General features: G+C 42.5%; 1 protein-coding gene across 2 annotated transcripts in view; it reads left to right on the forward strand.

Annotated features, from left to right (window-relative positions):
• MTA1 (metastasis associated 1) overlaps positions 1-20,547 on the forward strand; it is a 76,845-nt gene extending 56,298 nt beyond the window's left edge. Inside the window, exons 16-20 of one of the 2 annotated variants that reach the window (XM_083867214.1) lie at positions 55-207; positions 1,036-1,071; positions 11,730-11,761; positions 14,639-14,790; positions 18,845-20,547. In XM_083867214.1, coding sequence (XP_083723340.1) covers positions 55-207; positions 1,036-1,071; positions 11,730-11,761; positions 14,639-14,790; positions 18,845-18,983 — 512 coding nt within the window. In that variant the 3' untranslated portion in view covers positions 18,984-20,547. The remainder of the gene's footprint in view (positions 1-54; positions 208-1,035; positions 1,072-11,729; positions 11,762-14,638; positions 14,791-18,844) is intronic. The other variant, XM_083867215.1, reaches the window with a different exon arrangement.
• The last annotated feature ends 186 nt before the right edge of the window (positions 20,548-20,733 follow it).

The raw sequence follows: 20,733 nt of genomic DNA on the forward strand, positions 1-20,733 counted from the left end.
ATCATTCCAATATCATTGCTAATAAAAAAATTCTACTTTGCTGTTTTCCACCAGAGTCTCATCCATGTCCTCCAAAACCAGATCCTGCAAAGAGCTTGTCCAGTTCTCTCAACAATCTGACTCCTGCTAAGTTTACACCTGTCATTAATAATGGGTCCCCAACTATCCTGGGAAAAAGAAGTTATGAACAACACAATGGAATGGATGGTAAATATTTTCCCACAAAATTTATGTTGTGTCTATAGACTTTTTCTTCTGTCCTTTCACTATACAAGGAGATTATGTAAACTCATAGTCCTTTATATAAATCCTGAGTTTCTTATTCTTGAGGAAGGTTATTTTTAACTACTGTAAAAGCCACCTGTACCATTCTCCTTTTGGGTGAGGCACATGTGTATTGCCTGGGAAGTGCATGCACATAAAGTCACTGTGCTAGTGGAACCCTGCCTGGCTTGGCCAACCTCGCAAGTGGGATAGCAAAGGAGAAACTTCCCTTCAGTTTTTAAATTAGTAGTGTGAAGAATACCCTAATAGACTTTTTGAGTGATGTTTCCCTTGTTGGCCCCATTACTGACCACTTCTGTGCATGGGCTTCACCTCCTGAAGAAGAGGAGGTAAGGGAAAGGTGTTTGAAGTGGGAGAAAGAACAGGATGTTCCTGGCTTGGACTCTGTGTCTCTGTTCTGAAGAGTTGCTCTTGCTTGAGAGTGTCAGGGAAGAGAAAGTGCAGGCTCTATCTCAGATGAGGGGAAAAGGGTTTGTTGAAATGGTTGTAATGGGAGTGAGAACACAGAGGATAGCTTTCCTTAGCGGGGGAAAGGAACAGTTGGTGTAATGGTGATTCTCAGCATGGAGGGAGATCCAGAGAGTCTCTCATATTTAACCTTTTATTTTAACTTTATATGTAGCTTATCTGATAGATAATTACAGACATTTGATATCTGATTGTGTTTTAACATAAGAACTTTTAAAACTGCTGCTGTTCAGGTTGCTGATGTGATGTTTTTCTCTTTTCTGTTCACTTGTACTCTATCAGGCAACATGAAGAAGCGCCTGTTGATGCCTAGCAGGGGTAAGACCTTGAAGCTGCGCTCAGCTTATGCTAGGAGAGTGATTTTTAGTTTCATCTGCTGGCTTGTCTGTGCTTTGTGGCTAATGAGTCTGTGTGCACCTTTTGTGTTGATGTCTAAGTGTTCCTTGGGTAACCACTTCCACACATGGTTTTGCTGCTCACCTTTCAGGCTTTTCACACGCAGGCAACAAGTTGTACAACCATACTGAAGACATGAAGTCCTGCATTCAGAATTGATTCCTAATTCCTCAAGTTGACAGAACAGTCTTCCAGCAGTTCTGTGAAACTGCAGGAATCTGTAACGGTTGGTTTGAAAATAGGTGGTGTTTCACTGTTCGACTTTTAAGAAAGCAAAGGTTCATGTGTCTTGAACTGCTTTGAATTCACTTAGACCAAAAGAAATAGAAGACAGTATTTACCTCAAGTCCCAAGGTCAACCCTCTGTATTTTCCAGTGAGAGTGGACAGTCTCACTGGTGAAAGACTGTCTGCAAAATTCTCTGCTGGCACTAGAAAATTATTTTCAAAAAATCCGTTGGTTAAAAATTAATCTATTCTGAGTACTGAAGAGGTGTCAGAATCTTTCATTTGTGATAATGCAGGAAACATATATATGATGTCACTTCACCAAATTCAGTAGAACAGACCAATTTTGAATATTTAGGAGACAGATAACCACAAAATGTCACTATGAACAGGCAAACACAAAAATTAAGATAACATGTTGCCATGAACTGGCCAGCACTGCATGCCCTGATGATAATCTTTGTGTTTCATGGCTGAGGCAGTGGATGGCTGTTACCCATAATTACATGCATGCAAATATGAGTGCATGTGGAGAGTACAGCACTGAGGACAATAGTTGTTCTACTGTCTTGCTCTCTTTGGGAATTTATTCCTTGATATCCTATTGCTGAATTTTTATATGCTTTGTAACTTGTCTTTTGGGAAGAATAACAAAATCCTGCTGCATTGGTCAATTTGGCTTCCTCAAAAGCTTCATCCGGTAATGAGGGATGTAGGTGTAGAGTAGCTCACTGAATTTCTACAGCTCCTGGTGACTACCTGCTTATGGACGCACCTGCTGCTCCCTGAGAATATCCTCCTCAGCAGATGACACACTTGGGAAGCTCAGAAATGTTGTGGCCCAAAGGAGAGAAGTAGAAGAACAGATCCTTCCCTCTGGAAGGCTCTCTCTGCATAGAGCATGGACTTGATAACCCAACATGATTTTCTGGAAATGGAGGATCGATCCCTGTTTTAGTGTCCCATTCGGTTATAACTGTTGCTGGAGCTATCTGCAAGATGATTTTGGAAAAGTACTTGTTCCTCAGAGTTTGTGTTTCTCTGAAGGAGGTGTGTGTAGCTGTACAGGGTTTGGATCTTCCTGAGCACCTGCTGGTCTACCTGTTTGGTCTGTTCTCAACCAGCCACTGAAATACTTGCTGGAGTACTTGTTCCTGTAACTGCTAGGTAGCAGAATCCATTTCACTCCCAGAATCTGTTTACCTGCTGGGGTAGTGCGTGTTAACTGGATATTCTTGTGAGCAGTTCAGCTTAAACCTGTTGGTTAAGATTTATTTGTGAATGGAAAATGTTTGCCACACTGCAATTTTGCATGTGTAATCTTTCCTGAGCCTGGGCTGCTGGAAGCTTTGCCAGGACCAGGAGGGAAGGGAACCACCTGCAAGGAAACAACATTTAAAGAACGTGGATCGAGATCTGCTGTACGCAGGGAGGGAGATGGTGGAAGTTCGGTGGATCTCTTTCTGTCTTGGTGCCAGTTTGTGTGTTGCTTCCTCTTAGGACAGGTTCCCAGTTGCCTTGCATGTGAACTGGTAAACCTCACTGGCTGTGGGCACGGATACAACTGGTTTCCTGTGCCATGAAAGGACTGGGATTGTGGCACTGAGGCTTCTCCTTGCTTTTGGATAGAGTCATCCAGGCTTAGTACTCTGGGGGGCTGCTGGCAGGAAGGACATAAGTTGGAACTGCTATGAAGAAGAGGTGAAAGACAGTGAGAGTGATGAAACCTTGTGGCCAGAATTTAGGAGCCAGTGAGTGAGTATAAAAGGATTGAAATAAACCCATCTACCTAGAATAACTGATTTTTGGATTACAGCTGACCTGAAATAGTAGAAAAAGATTAATGAAAGTAAGCCCGAATTGTCATAACTAGTCAGATTCTGCATTTACATAGATACTATGGGAGATTGGGAGTGTTCCTTTGTTATTTTCATGTGTCTTGTCTCCTCTTGACATATTGGTTTAGGTCACTGTTGGAGAGTGTACTACAAAAAAAGGATGGTGTTAAGATGTCTGCACAGAGAGGCTGAATGAAAATATTCTTTCTGCACGAATTCAGGTGCAGGAAGACACTTTGTCCACCTGTATTTAGTTTCCAAAGAGATGTTAACCTAGTGCAAAATTGTTATCCAGGAGTTTTTCTGCTTCCTGCTGATATTCTGCGTTGGTGGCACCTGGAAGACGTCTTAGGGTTTGGACAGGTAACTGTGCCAAAGTCTGTGACAGGGGACAGTGGAAACTGTTATGGTGAGCTTTAGCTGAAGTCTCTTTACTGAGATAAAAGCCTTGTGGTGCTGGGCCATCACCTGCAGACACAGGGAAGAAGTCTGAACACTGGAAATTATGGCTGAGCTGGTGGCATGTGATGGTTTTGTAAGGCTTTCCTCAAGGCCAGGTTGTAAAGCAGAATCAAGAGGTTTATTTGCAGGAAAGGGCCAGGTAGCAGCTTGTATCTTTGTGTAGTGTAAAGCATTAAGGTACATGTTTATACTTGGCAGTTGCTGAAATTCAAGGAGTAGTTCACTTTTTTCCTTCGGAATTCGGTTTATCTGTTTATTTTTTTCTCTTGCTACTGTAGCTCCAGCTAAGTAATTTTAACTTTACTTTTTCTGACTCATCTCCACTTAATCCTTGAGACCTGAAATTTTTCAAGCTCTGAGTATGACTTATCTGGCCAGGCATTTTGAATTTTCACCAGTGCCTGAATTCCTAGAATAGGAAAATAGTCTTAATCTCATGTTCTCTCTGCTTATTTTACAAGAAGATTGTAGTTCTTCCATCTATTTTGTTTTCCTCCTCCTTAAATCATATTGGAGATATCATAGGTATAAAGTACACTTCCCAGTTCTCCTTCAACATTAAATTAGCATGGACAAATTGCTGCAGCATCCTATTTTTGGAACATGAAAAGTACATGGAGTTTCATAAGCTGCCAAATAGAGTGAGATGTTAAAAAATTAGTAGTTTATTGCTTTTCGTTAGTCTTCTGGAGCTCGACTGACAATCTTTGCCATGAAAATTCCTCTAGAGAGAAATGATGTTTTGCTGTGTAGGAACCTGTTTACTTGATTCCTTTCAGCGATGCATTATGGTATCTCTGTGATACTTGGCTCTGCAAATTCCTGCTTGAGGAAGGGAGGGAGCATTGTTAGATTTTTTTTTTTCTCCCCTCTCTTTTATACCATGCTGGCTTTCATCTAATCAAATTTGTTTTTCAGGGTCATCGCATGCGCTTCTAAAATTGGCAGAAAGTGGGAGAACATGAATGAGTAGCTGCAATAAAGGGAAAGCTTTTCCCAGCAACAAACTTGCATTGATAACATGGTAGTGGATTGAATGCTGAAAATTGGAGAAGGTTTATAGAAGAGCCATGAGAACAGTGAAGGGACTGGAAAACACACTGTATAATGGAAAATGCTCTTATCAAAGTGGAAGTTGTAGATGTTTGTCTCTGCTGACAGGAACAGCAGAAGTATAATAATAGAGGGCTTTTAGTCTAGCTGGGTGTGGAATAATGAGCTGCAGTAGCCAGAAGGTACAGTAGGGAACTTTGGCTGGAAACAAGCTGCAGATTTTTGAGTGGGGTTAATTTACTGTTGGAATACCTTGCTTCTGCTGCTGGGGATTTCTAAACCCATGCGGAATGTCAGTCTGATTTAACATGTTCTGGTTCATTGTTTCTCACATCCTTTTTGAGAAACGTGAATGAACCAGAAGTGGAAGCATTCATCAGCCTGCCATGACCTTAGTTCAAGAGATGAGCATGACAGTGGAAATACTGTTCTTGAACAAAACCAGCTATCAAGTGGAAAGATAGGGAAATTCTCTAACATCAGCTATGTAGGGGACCAAAAATATCTCAATATTTTATATATACATGCACACACACACACACACACAGATGGCTGACTTAGACTTGCAGAAAATGTGGACTTAAGTGTATGCATAAGTTGCATTAAAATTCTGACTTTATCACCAGTGACCCAGCTATTTTTCTAAACCGAGGGATAACTAGCCAATGGAAATCTGGATGGATCCAGCCCATCCAGGAATTACTGTAAATGGCAGGGAGCATTGGTCCTTTAGTAAATGGTGGGGTGCTGGGGAAAAGGCCTGACTTTAGCTGTTGGAATCCAGACCCCAGTAATGCTGACTAGTGACAAGAGAGCAAATGTTCACTGCCAACTGCAGCACAGCTGGGAAGATTGTCAAGTTGCTTGAATTGCTTTTTGGAGACACCAAGAACCACGTGCCTGTGCAACTTCCTAGCTTTAAGATTCTTTACTGGAAGTACTGATTATTTTTGAGAATTTCATGTGGGATTTTGTATTCAGATGCCAAATGAAACAATTTTCACTTGCCTTCAGTTTAGCCTTGTTACTGTGATTAGATTCTTTTGGTGTTACAAAGAAAGATCTGAAAATAAAATCAGCAGATGGTCATCATGCTCTGTGGATCAGCTAGTGAAAACTATTTCATTTAGAAGTGATGGCATGGAGTAAGATGTGACCATTGATTGAGGAGAGTGCATATCCTAAGGCAGTGGTAGAGAGCAAGGTGTAATTAATGTGAGAGGAAATTAATGTATAACAGAGCAAGGGCAGAATTGCAAGTGCCCTGGATAGTACAAAGCCTGAATTTATAACTGAGTGGAATGTGTGACACATATCATTCAAATATATACAGAGACACACACACACACACATATATGATGCTAAAAACAGTGAATATTTCAGTGCTTTCTAGTTCCAATAGCTTGGATCAGCAAATCCTAAAGCAGTGAGGTGCGTAATTTTGTCTCCTCTTTTTTTAACCACTTGGTGTGTTACAGTCAGGCAGAATCCACAATGATGCTCTTTTTGGAATATGAATGGACAGTATTGATTGACTCAACCCTGAGACAGAAAGCAGCTCTCCATTCTCAATGTGCTTATCCAAAGAGTGCTTCTGGCTCTCTGCAGTTGGATGTCACTGTTGAGAAAGTATTAGCAGAGTTCTTGAAGTGCTTGTTGCAGGAGGTACACCCTTGCATGAACAAACGCATCATCTGGGAGAGGCTGTGGTTACAGCAAGTGAGTGTGACCTGCTGGACCAAGCATTTTAGGAAGTGCTGTCCAAATCCAGTGAGGTTAATGTGCAGGGCTTGGTGGAAGGAACTAGGTACAGACCAGCACTTACTCATCCAAAATTAAAGCTGTTCTTTGCAAAATCTCTCATTTGGAGTTACTGTGTGTTTAATGTTGTCTTAGTTTTATCTGTCCAACAGAGAAGTGTGATCACTTCTGTGTTTCATTGCAGCCAAACCAGTCTATGTATCTCTATTTGTTGCATGGGGCTGAGCTACTGTATTCTGAACTATGCGAATCTTTCCCTTTTTTAACCGTAAATCTTTTCTTTCCTTTTCCTTTGCCAATCTTGGTAGGAACTTACTTAGGTAAGTAAATTGCAATTTTAACATTGTTTTTATGTACAACAGAATTTTAAGAAAATATTAGTCTAGGTGGTGTTAGGCACAATTTATGCTCTGTTCTGCTTGTTGCACTTACATTTCTGAAAGTTTGTAGCCTCTGATTGTTAGAAGGTGGACACTCACAGTGGTAAAACACTCTTGGCAGTTACAAGACAGGCAAGGGTGCTAAAGTGTTCTTGCAAGCTGGCAAAGTGTGTATGTGTGTATATGTCAACACACTAGGACTGCCTTGAGTGAACCAATAACTTGGAGTGAAATCCTTGTTCATCAAGCCTCATTCATGCACAAATTCTTATATTTTTTTCTAGTTTGCTCACAAATGTGGTACTGTTGATGTTTTTGTTACTGCTGGGAAGGATGGAGTCCCAGGAGGAGGATTACTTTTGGAACAGGAAAATGCATATGAAGAGTATATGGATTTTAGAGAGCAATAGTGAAGTCGCTGGTTGTGAAGGAGTGTGTGAAATTCTCTGCATTCATTGTAATTGAAGATGTGCTTCTTAGTTTTAGTGCATATTACATGTTCTGCATGATACTTGCTGTGGATAAACAGAGTAAAAACCAAATGCCGTCTGTGACTAACTAATTGCTTGATGAAGGATCCATTGGCTTTTTGTATGTGGTGGATATGTGCAAGATTGGAGTTAGTAACTGAGTAAACACAAGTTTACCAACTCTGAGTTGTGTCCAGGCTGTAAGCTGGGCTGCTCTTCCTCCTTGGTACAGTTCTGCAGACTTGTGTCAGACTGTGAAATGGGCTGTAAATATACAGCAGCAGTGTGTATGTTCAGGCGTGGAAAAACACTGACCAAGTTTCCAAAGTTTCTGACTTAGCTGGAAGTTCTCCATGCTTCTTCAAGTAGCTTCTTGAAGCTTGCTGTAGTAACTTCATAGAAATATCCCTGTGCTCCGGCCGGTGCTGGGCTCACTGCTGAGGGTTTAGGCTCTCCTGCTTCTCCACATGGCAGTTGTGTGTTGTGTTGGTAAAATAGCAGGCAGAATGTGAGCAGTGGGAGTAGTTTTGGAATTCTGCCATTGAGATACTGAGTCGCAGGGGCTGGGACTGGAGCAGCAAAGAGCAGGTCTAGAGTCAGGCATCCAGTGGGACCAGGTGTGCTGGTTTGCTTTCCAGTGGGAAATTAGATTCTTTCTTTCTCTTTGTAATTTTGGGTGCCAGCTATCCCCTACTCCCACAGCATGCTCTTGGGGCAGTGCTGTAGTTACTGCTGGAAGTTTAGGCATTCTCTCATTCAATTTTTTTCTTTTTTAAACAAATCCAAAAGCATGAGATTCAAATGACATGAGATTGTTAGAAAAGGAACAGGTTGTTTGGAGGAGAGGTGGTTTCCCCATCCTCAAAATAGAACACAAAGCTGCAAAGTAGCAGCAGCGACAGACTTCTGTTGCTGTTTATAGTAGTCCTTCTCCACCTGTATTTCACTAGGAGAAAGTATATTCGTGTCTGCTTTGGTACTTCGGGAATGAAGGGATCATTAGGGCATAGTAACCTGCTGGACTGGTTTTCAGCCAAAATCTCTGCTATTGTGCTTAGCTTGAGGAACAGTTCCGAGGTCCTTGCCACTGAGCTGTGGGGAGCAGACCTGCCCTGAGGGTGCCGGTTAATCTCTGTGCAGGGATCAGCTGTTCTATTGCCATTTCAGTAAGGTGTAGAATAGTCTGTGGCAAAGGATATTTATGATCTCTGCAGCTATACCTTCAATTGACTTAGTCTTCATTTTATCCTCTGGGGCTTTCTCTTTATTTCAGTGTATAGAGGATACTGGCAGGAGGAATTGCATGACAAGAGATTTTCTACAGCTTTGGTTCTTTTCAGTGCTATGGAAAAAAGCCCTAACTTTTAATCTGGAGTTTTCAGCATATATTTCAATTTCTTTGGCTGCAAAAGAGTGGAAGACCTGCTCGAATTTGTCACTATATACCTTTACACTGTGTGGTTTTAAAGGTTTGGTCAATCCTGAAAACATGTCCTTTTGTTGTTTGTGTATTTTTGTGTCATTTGGAGGAGGTCAGTGTTGATGCTGATGTGGAGCTGTGTAAATTCAAGCAGTTGGACCTTTAGATATCCTCAAAAAGACTAATCACATTTTCTACTCTGTGTCTTCTCTAGACATTCATCCATAAAATATAGTCAGACTTTTTTTTTTTTCTGGAGAGGAGCTGCCAGAACTGCTGTATTTTGCTTCTGATTTAAATTCTTATGCTAGCTTGTTTTTAACCTGCTTTTGGATGCGTGGGGAGACATCTCTCAAATCTTCATCTGTGAAAGTGGAGCAGGCGCGTGGGGCAGGTGTGAGTCTCGCATGGTGAGTTCTCTGCCTGTTACACCACTCACCCACAGACACAGGATTGGTTTAGTTTTTAGAGATGCCTGTCTCACAGGCTTCCTCTCTCACACAGAAGCCACCAAAAACTTTTGGGTGAGAATCCATTGTTTCCAGTCCAGATGCATCCTGTTGACTTGCCAGCTGTTCCACAATGGGTTACAGATGTGTTGTCTCTCTGTCTCTCCTTGGTGATGACTGTGCAGAGAAGTTGCTCATTTAATTACACTCCTTTGGCTGCATATGCTCTTACTATGATACTGGTTTTTTAATTGCAAACTGAATTAGATCATTTTAGTGCTTGCTTTCTTTCTTTCTTTCAGACTCCAGTTATTGAAGTGTGACTAAAGTGAAAATTCATGGATTAATTCACCAATATTAATATGCGAATTGATACCTTATTGCTGTGAAAGCAAGTGTATAAATGGCACTGAAGCTGTAGGTTTGTTTTGTGTCCTATTTTACTGGAGCAAAAAGTTGTCATGGGCAGCTTTATCCTAGAAATAGCAATTTGGGAGGGAGGTGTGTCCCTATTGTCAGCACTGCTTCCATGCTGCTTGAGGACTCTGAAGCTTTGGGGCTCAGAGCAAGCAGCAGTTCTGCTCAGCCTTTGCTTAGTTTAAATCTCACTATGGAATATTATGGTTTACTTCTGGTGCTTGGAAATAGCACTGTTTACTGTCTGTTGTACATCCAGCAATGATCGTTGCAGCAGCAGCCACATATCAGGACAGTCTTTTCTGGCATCAGGGATGTTCTTACTACAAGAAAAGAACTCATCTGGAGTGTGATTAAAAGAAAGGATATGGCTTCAATCCAGGGACTAGAGTCAGTTGATTTACATCTCTCAGAGTTTCTGTGAATGGAGAAAACATAATCTTTGAGTTATGGAAGGGGGAAGAAAGTAACAAGTGCTGGAGCTTAGCTCTGAAGCTGACAAATTCTGGTTGCATCCTGCTGGTTGTGCTGTTTCCCAGCATCCGTAGAGCCCTTTGTCCATCCATCCCATACAGCTGCTCACAGCTGTGTTTTGGATGCAGTGGCTGCTCCTGTGTAAAAACATAATTATCTGGCGCATGCACTGCCTTTGTCAACATCCAAAGGTTGTTACTGGCCTTCTTACTCAGTGCCTGGTACATCTGTCCTACAGACTTGATGGAAATCTTTTTGGCAGCTATTTCTTAATCTCTGTGGATACTTAGGCACAAAAATGTGGCAAGAACTGAAACCATGTGTCTTCTCATTTGAAGTAGCTAACAGCATAACCTCTACACAGGATGGAAAATGCACTTGATATAAACTGGTGATTCTAATGTATCGTGATACTCAATGCTCAGAAATGTCCCCAGTTCCGCCTTCCTCACTCCTGACTCTACCGTGCCCTGTGTTTCCTGTCACACTTGATGCAAGAACAATGTGTTAGGTTTTACCAATAAGAACCTCCAGGAACCTGCTGGAATACAGGCCATGAGCTGTGAAAGTTCATTCTGGCTAGATTCTTTAAAAAGTTTTTCTCTTTCATCCCAGCTAACTCACTAGCAATGGGAAGGTTCAAAGATCCTGTGTATGTGAAATCAAGATTCATACTGAGACCTTTTGCAGACAGCAATAGCATTTTATGATGCCCGTCCTGTAGTACCTGTTGGATTTGATGCACTGACATTGTGGTTCTCAGCCAGAAGGGGCTGAGGAAGATGCTTTGGTGCATGGATGCTAATGAAGTGGTGTTTTCTGGGAACGTGCATCTTGGAAAACCAAACTAACAAACAGCTTTATTGGGTCTCCCAGTCCATTCTGTTCCAGGCCGTGCTGCCTTACAGCCACACGCCTTACCCTCAAATCCCAGGAGCTTTGTGGGTCCTACAGGGTCCTGTGTGTGCACAGTACAGTGGAGGGCAGTGTGAAGGGGTACCTGATAGCACAGCAAAGCACCTGGTCACAGCGAGCCATGGTGCCTGGTGCTGTGCGTGGCTGGGAAAGGGCTCTGTGATAGCTGCAGTGCCTGTGCTCTGTGCCTGAGGAGGTGTTTATGTGTGGCAGGTTCAGCAGATATGCTCTGTTTGCTAACAGCTTGTAGCTGACATCTGAGCTGAGGAGTTCCCAGGGGACCCAAAGAGGATAAGAAAGATTCTGTTTGTTGCTGTCTTGGCAGTGAATAATGCCTTCCACTTTCTCCTTGTTGACGTCAGTAAATTCCTCAGATTAAAAGAGAACGTCAGATTTTTCCCCAGACGTGCAGCAAACCTGGGATCTGAAAGAGGTGTGCTTCTAGTGGTAGTGTGAAGCAAGGTTTGAGAAAATGGAGAAGAGACTGGGCCAGTGGAATATGTTTGTGACTTGGGGCCTCTGCTCTTCAAACCATGTTGTCGAAGCTTTTCTCAGTCACCTTTCCAGGAGGGCAGAAGTCAGTTCAGTAGGCAACTCTAGGCTTAGCAAAACAACACAGTTGTAATCATAGCTGCGTGTGTTTTGATTTTGTACTTTTTTCTGTCTTGGAAAAGCAATGGTCTTACCAGCTCTATTCTCTTTCCTGTTTGTTAGGTCTGCCTAACCACGGACAAACCAGACAAATGGTAAGAGAATGTTCATTTAACCAAAACAGGGAAAAGAAGAATTATTAACCCACACTAGATAGAACACCCTATTAAACCGTAGTGCTTCACTTCCACCTTTGCTGTTTGCAGCTGGTCATACATCCCAATTCACTGAATAGAAAAAAAAATATTCTGGGGCATCTGAATCATCTTAGTGGTTAAATACAATTTAAACCTCAAATCTGTCTATCCTGATATCTATAAACCAGATCCTGTTTTGAATGGAGCATTTTGTTTCTGCTCATGCAGAAACTGAGTGGCTGCTTACAGCAAAGTTCTGGGATGTGTTTCTAGGTGGAATGTGTTTCTCTGAAGAAGAAAGGTTTAAATGATGGAAGGATTTGTTTGGAAAACTGGTTGGTTGGTTGGTGGTGTGGTTTTTTTTGTTGTTGTTGTTGTTTTTGTTGCTTTTTTTGGCAAGGTAGCGTGAAAGTTACCTGCTGAGAATACTTGTATTTTACTCTTTTTTTTTTTTTTTTTTTTTTTTTAGTAAAAATTATTTGTAGCCTTTCATCTACTATGTTGAATTTAATCAAAGGACAGAAGCAAATAGCCAGTCTGATTGATGTATCTCTGGCAGAATGCTTTCTCACTAAATTGTGAAGGGGCCAGTGCAAAGGCTGTGCATCCCTTTTCCACACTGCCTGTAGCTTTTGGGAAACAAGTTCAAGCATATATTTCCCCTCGCTGCAAAAATGATCTGATGTTGATCAAGTGGAGCTTGCCTCGTTAGCTGAAGTGCCACAATGCATTAGTGTTAGCAGGATCCCTGTGACACAAGTCAGTCAGCAGCAGGTGTGACTGATGGTCACTGCACAATGATCACAGGCATTATAGAACCTGACAGTGTTTGGGGAAGCGTGCAGTGGCCTCAGGGGAGGCCAGAACTTGGGCGTGCCAGGCTGCTTGGAATAACAGAGCATTCCTTTGGTTTGTTCCTCAATCCGAAGTGGTAAATTGTATTCCTACATGAATTCAGCTTCATTCCATTTCACTGAGAAGACTGGCTACTTGTTTGTGTCTGCTGAATCAACCAAGTCAGCAGTGGGAGAAATCTCTGATGGCTTAATACTTCTTAGGTGTTTTAGGGTGGAACTCCCAGAACTGCCTTGATTTCTGGTTGCCTGATCAAGCGTTGAAAAATTAAACGTCCTCATTTCAGGATGTATAATTTGAAATAGATTTCACCATGTAGGTAGAGAAAAGGCAACCTGGAAGCACAGGGGTGCCCTTCTTAGGTATTTCCAAGAACTTCTTCTGGAGTTGTTCTCCTGTGTATCTTGCATATGTGGAGAAAATATGCTTTGCAACCTTAATGAAGGGAATTTCTTGGAGAAACCTGGAGGAGGTTAAAAAAAATGCCATCAGAAATTTTTTTTATTTGAAACCTTCTGCTTAACAAATGTCAAATCTAAAAGCAATTGTTGAAGTATTTCAGTGGTCTGCTGTGGTGCTGAAGCTGTCTTGTATTACATGGAGCTGGGTAACTAAGAAATGAAGTTGTTACTGCACTTGTATGCAACAATTTTAAAGAGCTTAGAGTTTTAAAAGGTGGGAGTTTTTGTTTAGCTCTAAAGCCCTGATGTTCTACAGGCAGCAGATTTTGCTAGAGCAGTTGATTAAGGCTGGTCAAAAAATAAGTCATTATCATTTTTTGTTTTCTGCTCAGATACAAAATGAGACAGACACGGGGTTTTGTTGGGTTTTTTTCCCTTGGTTTTTAGACTGAATTCTTCCCTTTCTAAGTCAAGGTGTTAAAATTCAGTTGAGCTATTGCAATGACCTGACACTTAAGGATTTGAAGACCACGTGTTCCCACCATTCCTTTTGAGGTGGATCTCCCAGGGCAGACATCTTCACACAAATGCTCAGTTTCCCATTCTGTAGGCAGAAGGGGAAGCCTTGGTGCATCTGGGGAGATGGTCTGACCTTGGACGATGGCCTGTGAAATACCAGCATTGAATTTATATAGAGTGTTTTCTGACCAGCTTTAATTTATGCATATCAAATTTTCTGGGCCTTCATTTTGCATCTTTGCTAGCTGTTCAGTGTTACTGATTCCAGTGGGATTTCTCAATGTGCTGATCAGCAGGAAGGAGGGGTAGCAGAACTGGACTTCAGTGATCAAGGACAGCTGCATTTGAGAAGCTTAACACTTTGCTCCCTTTCATCTGTACCTCTCTTAATAACAGCTCATGTTTTTCCAGCTGAGTGTGAGGGGGTTACTGTGAGTCTGGAAAATGATGCCTGTGTTGATTCGCAAAGCAAACATGTTATGGGAGATCTGTGGTGTTCAATACTAAAAGGGTTTTATCATGAAAGCTGCTAAGCTTTGTAGTACTAGATTTGTTTTCAACAATATATTTAATTCTATACTATCCTCATTAAATATTACCTCCCTAGAACAAAAAGGATACGGGTAAGTGTGGTACTCCAGAATAACTGTAAATTCTGAGTTTTGTATTTTATTTGCTCTGTAGCTAGATTTCCGTCCCTGAAATCAATAGAGTTGCTCTAGATTTATGGTAGTAGCTGAAATCTAAGTCTGATGCTCAATCTTTTGAACTTGATGTCACCTTTCAGACACAAGCCACAAATTATTGGTAATGCCTTTCATTTATTATTTGTCCTGTCGCTGAAGTATTGCTGTCCTATTGCATATTGAAGGTGCCTAACTTGTACTGCTTGTGAACAGTTGCTTATGTGTGAATTCTGTGTTCAGTCCTGGGCCAGAGGGGGAGGTGTTTACCTTAAATTCTCAGCAAGCCTTTAATTCTCTTTTCCTTTGTGTGCTTAGCACATGTTGCTGCAGGTTTCTTGCAGTCCATAACTGTGCTGTTTTATGTATCACGTTAGGGACCAAGCCGAAACTTGCTGCTCAATGGGAAATCATACCCAACAAAAGTCCGATTAATTCGCGGTGGATCCATGCCTCCAGTGAAAAGGAGGAGGATGAACTGGATTGATGCACCAGATGATGTTTTTTACATGGCCACTGAAGAAACCAGGTAAGAAACGTGGTCTTTCAGAGGCTTTAAGGGGATGTTTTTTGGTTTGTGGGTGCTGCAGCTGGTGTTGTGGTTAGAGAGAGAGAGATCTCATCAGCACATCTGATGTTACAAACTGAATGCAGAGACCACAGCCAGTGCTGAGGTGGGTAAAGGGTGGGAAATAATCATGCACTTACATTTCAGAGAAAGCAGATTCTTATTATTCTTCCAGAGCAGTTGCTGTAGGAAAAGGGTGCAAAGGGAGGGAAGGCTGAGGTAAGAATTCACCTGGTTCAGACCCATCAGTGTCCTCGGAGGTCCCATCACAATGGGACAGGATAGGGCCGTTTTGGCTCATGGGTGACACTGAGGAGCAGAGCCTCCTGTACACAGAGCTCTGCATGTCCTGTTGCATTATCCCTCAGGACATCTGGGTCCTGAAACCTGCAAGTGACAGAGGGTTTCCATGGGCTGAGTTGACTAATTTTTCAGTGGTTTGTATTTGCCACAAGTAGCAGTGTTGATTTAGCCCCACAGTGTCCATCTTCCACCTTTGGTAGTACTGCTTCTGCTAGTCCTAGTCCTTTCTGTTGGTCTTCCCACAGGATAAAAATAGTAGAAGAAACTTTCCTTGTGTGAGTTTCGCTTCAAACTGTTTACAAACTGCTGACAGAGTGGTAGAAGCTATGTGACCTGATCCCTAAGGCAAAGTTCCCAGTAATGGTACTCCTAGGACAGGATTGTTGCTCCTGGGTGTGGTGAGAAGGTAAAGAAATTGGCTTGTGTGGTTTCTTCCCAAGAACTTGATTCCTCCCTCCTGGGTAACCTTGAGGAAGGTCAGAGCAAAGCTGCAGCCCTGCTTTCCAGCCCTCTCTGACAGCAGAGATGCTGTCTGGCTTCTGTCTTGGTCTTGAAGCCTGGAGTTATCAACACTTGCACTATCAGTGCCCCAACAGCAGAGATTCATTTACCTTTCCCTCCACTAGCAGAGATGGACCTGAGAATTACTGGATGTCTGAACCCTTCAAATGACTGAGGAGGTTGAGAGTTTTAGTGCTTTGTCTCTTCTGGTACTACTAAATTTGGCACTGCTCTGAGTCTTCATTTTGTTCATTTGCTCTTGACTCTTGACAAAAGTCATAGTCAAGAGTCCTGGCATCTCCAAACTTCTCCTTAACCTACAAAGCATTTCAAGTGTCAGGGAACTGTTCTGTGGGCCTAGTATCAAAGATGGGCTTTGTAGAATAGGTGATACTGGTAACATTCAAGTTAATAACCACTGCTCTGTTGGATAATGAGCTTTCAGTGCAAGGAAACACCTCGTTGGAACTCAGAAGAAACATGAAATTAATTTCCCGGTCAGACTTGTTCTTATGGACACCTTAAATGTAACGGTGCATTTCACAGCAGCTCCTGTCTTTGCCATGTCTTTCCTTTCTTCTCTCTATGCCTGCAAGATGCTGTGAAAAAAAGCAGTGGAATTCCATGTATAATTGTAAATAAAGTGAGAGAAGAATTTAATCTTCAGGGGAAGCAGGTTTTTTATTACTGCTGTATCTCTGATAAAGAGGTACTAGGATCCTGTTGCAGCTCTCAGATTCATGTGCCACTGTGGACTCAGGGTATACAGTCTATAATGCACTCTTTAGATGCTCAAGGCTTGTTTCATAATCCTGAATCTCGGGAGCTCTTCTTGACATCTTCACCATCCAAGGCACGTGAAATACGGCAGATGCATGGTGGCAGCATGTCAGTACAAGGTCCTGCCCTTTGACCCGAACGGAACTATAACAGCATTCATCCAGTGTGGTGTTGGCTGTGACAACAATTTACTGCAGACACAGAATCTTCTGCTCACACAGAACCACCGACCGAGGGAGGATCAGTCCCAAAGCAACCAGCACAACTCTAATGAAAATCATGATTCAGTGATAGACATCAGCTCAGTGAGATTTTACCACTTCCATTTAAAAATAGAGAGAGGAAGAAAATAAAAAAAACCTCACCCAGGCTTCTTTGTCTGACAGCCCTGCTGCTTAGCTGACTGATGAGTGGTGAAAGGAGATTTTTGGCAGGCTGTGAAGAGCAGGGAAGCCTGAGCGATGGAGCATTGTCAGTGGCACGGGTTTTCTGTCGGGCATTTCACCTCTAACTTTTCCCTGAACCATCTGCTGCATTCCAGTGTCAGGAATGTAAGACTTGTTTGTGAGCTCTGAAACAATTTAAGCTTTGTGTTGGCTCCATAGCAATCAATCTAGCTGCAATATCTGCATATCATCCTCCAGCTGAGGGTCAGGCTGTGTTTTCAGTCACAGCAAGTAGGTTTCCCTGAAGCTTTACACGCTCCCCCCTCTCCCCTTTTTGTGTAGCTCTGTTGAGAACAGTGCTGGAAAACTGTATGGCTCTGAAGGAGCAGTTTGAAAAGTTTGTTGAATGAAAGGAATAAGTTTTTGAATTTAAGGCTTCCAGTAAGGAACTTGGCATTTATAACTCATGCAAGTGGAGGCAGCGGGTGACCTGATCAGAATCTAGAATGCTGGAGGACATATTTCTGATGGCAGCGTGGCTACTGGAGCACACGCGGGTGCTGCAAGGAGCTCTGCTGGCTAAAAGTGGATCAACCGCAGTCAAACATCTTGGAAAAGTCATTATATCCGGATTTTTTTCTTCCCTAACTACCACTTTGCCACCTTGTTTTCACCTCTCCTCGCCCTGTGGCCTTTTAGTTTTAGAGGGTGCTGAAGAAACGGCGAGAACAGGGCAAAGAAAAAATGTGTCTGTGTAAGTGCAGCAGCTTGTCCTGCTCAGTGGGCAAAAAAAAAAAAAACAAGTGATGACCAAATCTAACAAGAAGTTAATCAAAATCTTCAGCTGAAGTTGATGGTTTGTCAGTTCTAGTGGTGCTAAAGAAGTTTTTGAGGAGAGGGGAAGGTTTTTTGACCACTTTCTTCAGCAACCATCACATCTTAAAGGCAGAAATCAGCACAGTGGTAGGCATCAGCTCAGTGAGAAGGTCTCTCTTCCATTGACAAATAAACCAAACCAACCAAAAAACTCCCAACAACCAACACAACCAACCAAAGGGGGTTTTGGCCCTAGCAGTGTTCCCTAAATGAAACTGGGGGATAGGTGGCTGAAATGTGGGCTGTAGAGGCCTTCCTCTCTTGGTCAGCCAAAACCTCATTCTGTCAGGAGCCTGTGAGGGAAGGAAGTGCTGCCTTATCAGACCCCTCTGATTGGCCCAGTTCCTGAGCTGAAGACTCATAGTGGGTACCGGTTTTGTGAATATTTATTACTTTTAAATCTCTCTGTGCCTTTGACCACCCCAACATCCTCTGTAAAAGAATTCCTCATTTTAATGACAGAGTACATTTTTCATTATTGTTGCATTTTTGGGTTTGGATGGGGTTTTTTTTAATGATACCTTTATCTTTGAGCCTGGTATTAACAAAAAGAAACAAGCAATCATTCAGTATTTATCTCTGTCTAACTTATTTTGGTAATTTTAAAACTTTATGTCTTTTGTTTTCTCTCCATATGGAAAACAGCTTCCTGCATCTGATGGCACTTGTTGCCAGTGCTGTACATACACTGTACAGCAGGGAAATCTTTAGCCAAATACAAGATGTGAATATTACCCATCTCTGGGTTGGGCACACACAGTGTGGGAGAAGCAAGAAGGGGAAACACCCTGTTGGTGTTGACTTGGCTTTGTAAACTTCCCCAGAGCTACCTGCAGCACATCCAACTGATCAAAATAAATTCAGAATAAATCAGTGGCGTCGAAACTGGCTGTCCTGACTATTTCACGTGTTCTATTCACAGCAACAGACACTGGTCCTACAAGGCTGGACCAGAATGCCTTCTGCTCTACAGGGAAAAGATTCTGGAGCAGAGAATGCAGTTTCCTCTTCATTGGGAGGGTTTATAAATGAGAAAATCTGAGTTTCCCAGGGCAGACATTGCAGAAAGAACCATTGCCAGCAGTGTGTGTAGGCCCAGTTTCCCTTGGAGAAGGAGAGAAGCCCATGGTGCCTCTGTAATCCGTGCCTTTCTTCCTTGCTGTCTGCAGGAAAATCCGCAAGCTGCTCTCCTCCTCGGAAGCCAAGCGAGCCGCCAGACGCCCTTACAAGCCGATTATCCTGCGGCCCATGCAGGCAGTGCAGCTCCGCCAGCCCATGAATGATGAGCCCATAATCATCGAGGATTAAGCACGGCCATGGATCTGCCGCAATCTCTCCTCCAGTATCTACTTGAGTTTCCATGGCTACAGCATTGAGCTAACTGTTGAAGAGAGGGAACTTTTGAGGAACTGTTTTGTGTCTTTTAAACCCTTAAAAGGAACTCAGCCCTTCTCTGAGCCTCTGACCACAGACTGCTCTCGCACTCTCTCTCTCTCTCTCTCTCTCTCTCTCTCTCTCTCACTCTCTCTCTCTCTCTCTCTCTCTCTCTCGCACTCTCTCCTTCTCTCCTATCTTTTTTTTTTTTTTTTTTTTTTTTTTTTGGGTTAATTTTTAGTAGCCTTTTTTCCCTTTTGCTTCTACCCCTTTTGTAGAAGGGGGAGGGAAAGTAAGTTTAACTTATTAAGAGAATGTGGACTAGTACTTTTTAGCTTTGTTTCCTCTTCTGATGTACGAAGAGCTAGAACCCTTTGTTTTGTGACTGAGCTCTCGTTGCAAAGCCATTTTTATGAGGCTGTGTTGTAAGTTTTTTCTTTTCTCCTTTTTTTTTTTAAATTTTGTGAATGGTGCCATTTTTTAATTTCATTTATATTATTTCTTTTGTAGATAAATTTCCAACCTTTAAGTGATATTTGAAAATAGGAGCTGAAAGCCAGCCCCAGGTTCAGCCAGTTTTCTTTGGTCCTGTCCCTTCTATTTTTTGGATCATTTTGCACAGCCAGTTGTGCTCATGCACAAGACAGACCAACTCAGGCTGAGAAAGGAGTGAGCTAAAAACTGAAGAACCTTGCAGAACATTACACTATCGTCGTGTGCAGTGGAGCCAGGCTGCCAGAATTAGGTGTCCTTACTCTAGTTGCTCTCTGGGAGATGTGGCCCATGGCATTTCTCCCCATAACCAGCAGTTTGCGTGCTGCCTTCTCAGTGACATCTGGGATCCTACATGCTGTTAGGCCACCAAGAGCCAGCAATAGGCCCAGCAAGTGTAATGAATTGCTTTGCTCTGGCTCCAAGAGTCAAGTACACCAATGCCCAGGGACATTTTGCTTAGAACTCTGAACCTGTTTGTGCATCAGTGCTTTTGGACACATTTTTCCCAGGATGAGACCTGGTTTCTCTTTAATTGCGTTACTGTATGTTTCCCATTTTGAAGGGACTTTAAATTGCAGCTGGGTTTTCATTTGAACACATCGTGTCTGAATTTAAGTGGTTTTTTCCCCCCTTGACATTTCTTGTGTTTGAGGTTTCTTGCATCTCTTGAACTTCTTATGTATTTGCAAGTCTGTATCATTTCTTTCTCATGTGTCTTCTCATGGCAGTGCATTTGCTGGATGCCCTGCTTGGTTTTGAAAGGATGTAAACTATCATTTGCAACTTGTGCTGATCTGTACATGTACCTGCCTCAAGCAGACACAGCATGTAATAACCCCCAAGTCATTCCATATGTGTCAGCGGTGAGATGAGCCAAAGTTGTATTTGGGTTATCACAGTCCAACAGTGATTCTGTGCAACTCTGCTAACCCACAGGGTTGGACGGAAAGGAATCCCCACAAAATGAAAACAATTCAGTTAACTTTACTTAATAAATCTGGAAAGTGAGCTTTTGTGAAACATCTGCTTTTTGTCTCTTCTGAAACAGCTGCCCTTGCTCAGGTTCCGCGTGCCTGGGGCACACAGCCCTGCACCTTCTGTCTCATCTCAGGGCTGTGTCCTGCTCTCCAGGCTCTGTGCCAGTAGTGCCATTGTAGAGGGCAGGAGCCCAAGTCACTCATAGTTTCAT

Source organism: Zosterops lateralis (assembly GCF_965231275.1).
Source record: "Zosterops lateralis genome assembly, chromosome: 9".
In the NCBI taxonomy this organism is placed as follows: domain Eukaryota; kingdom Metazoa; phylum Chordata; class Aves; order Passeriformes; family Zosteropidae; genus Zosterops; species Zosterops lateralis.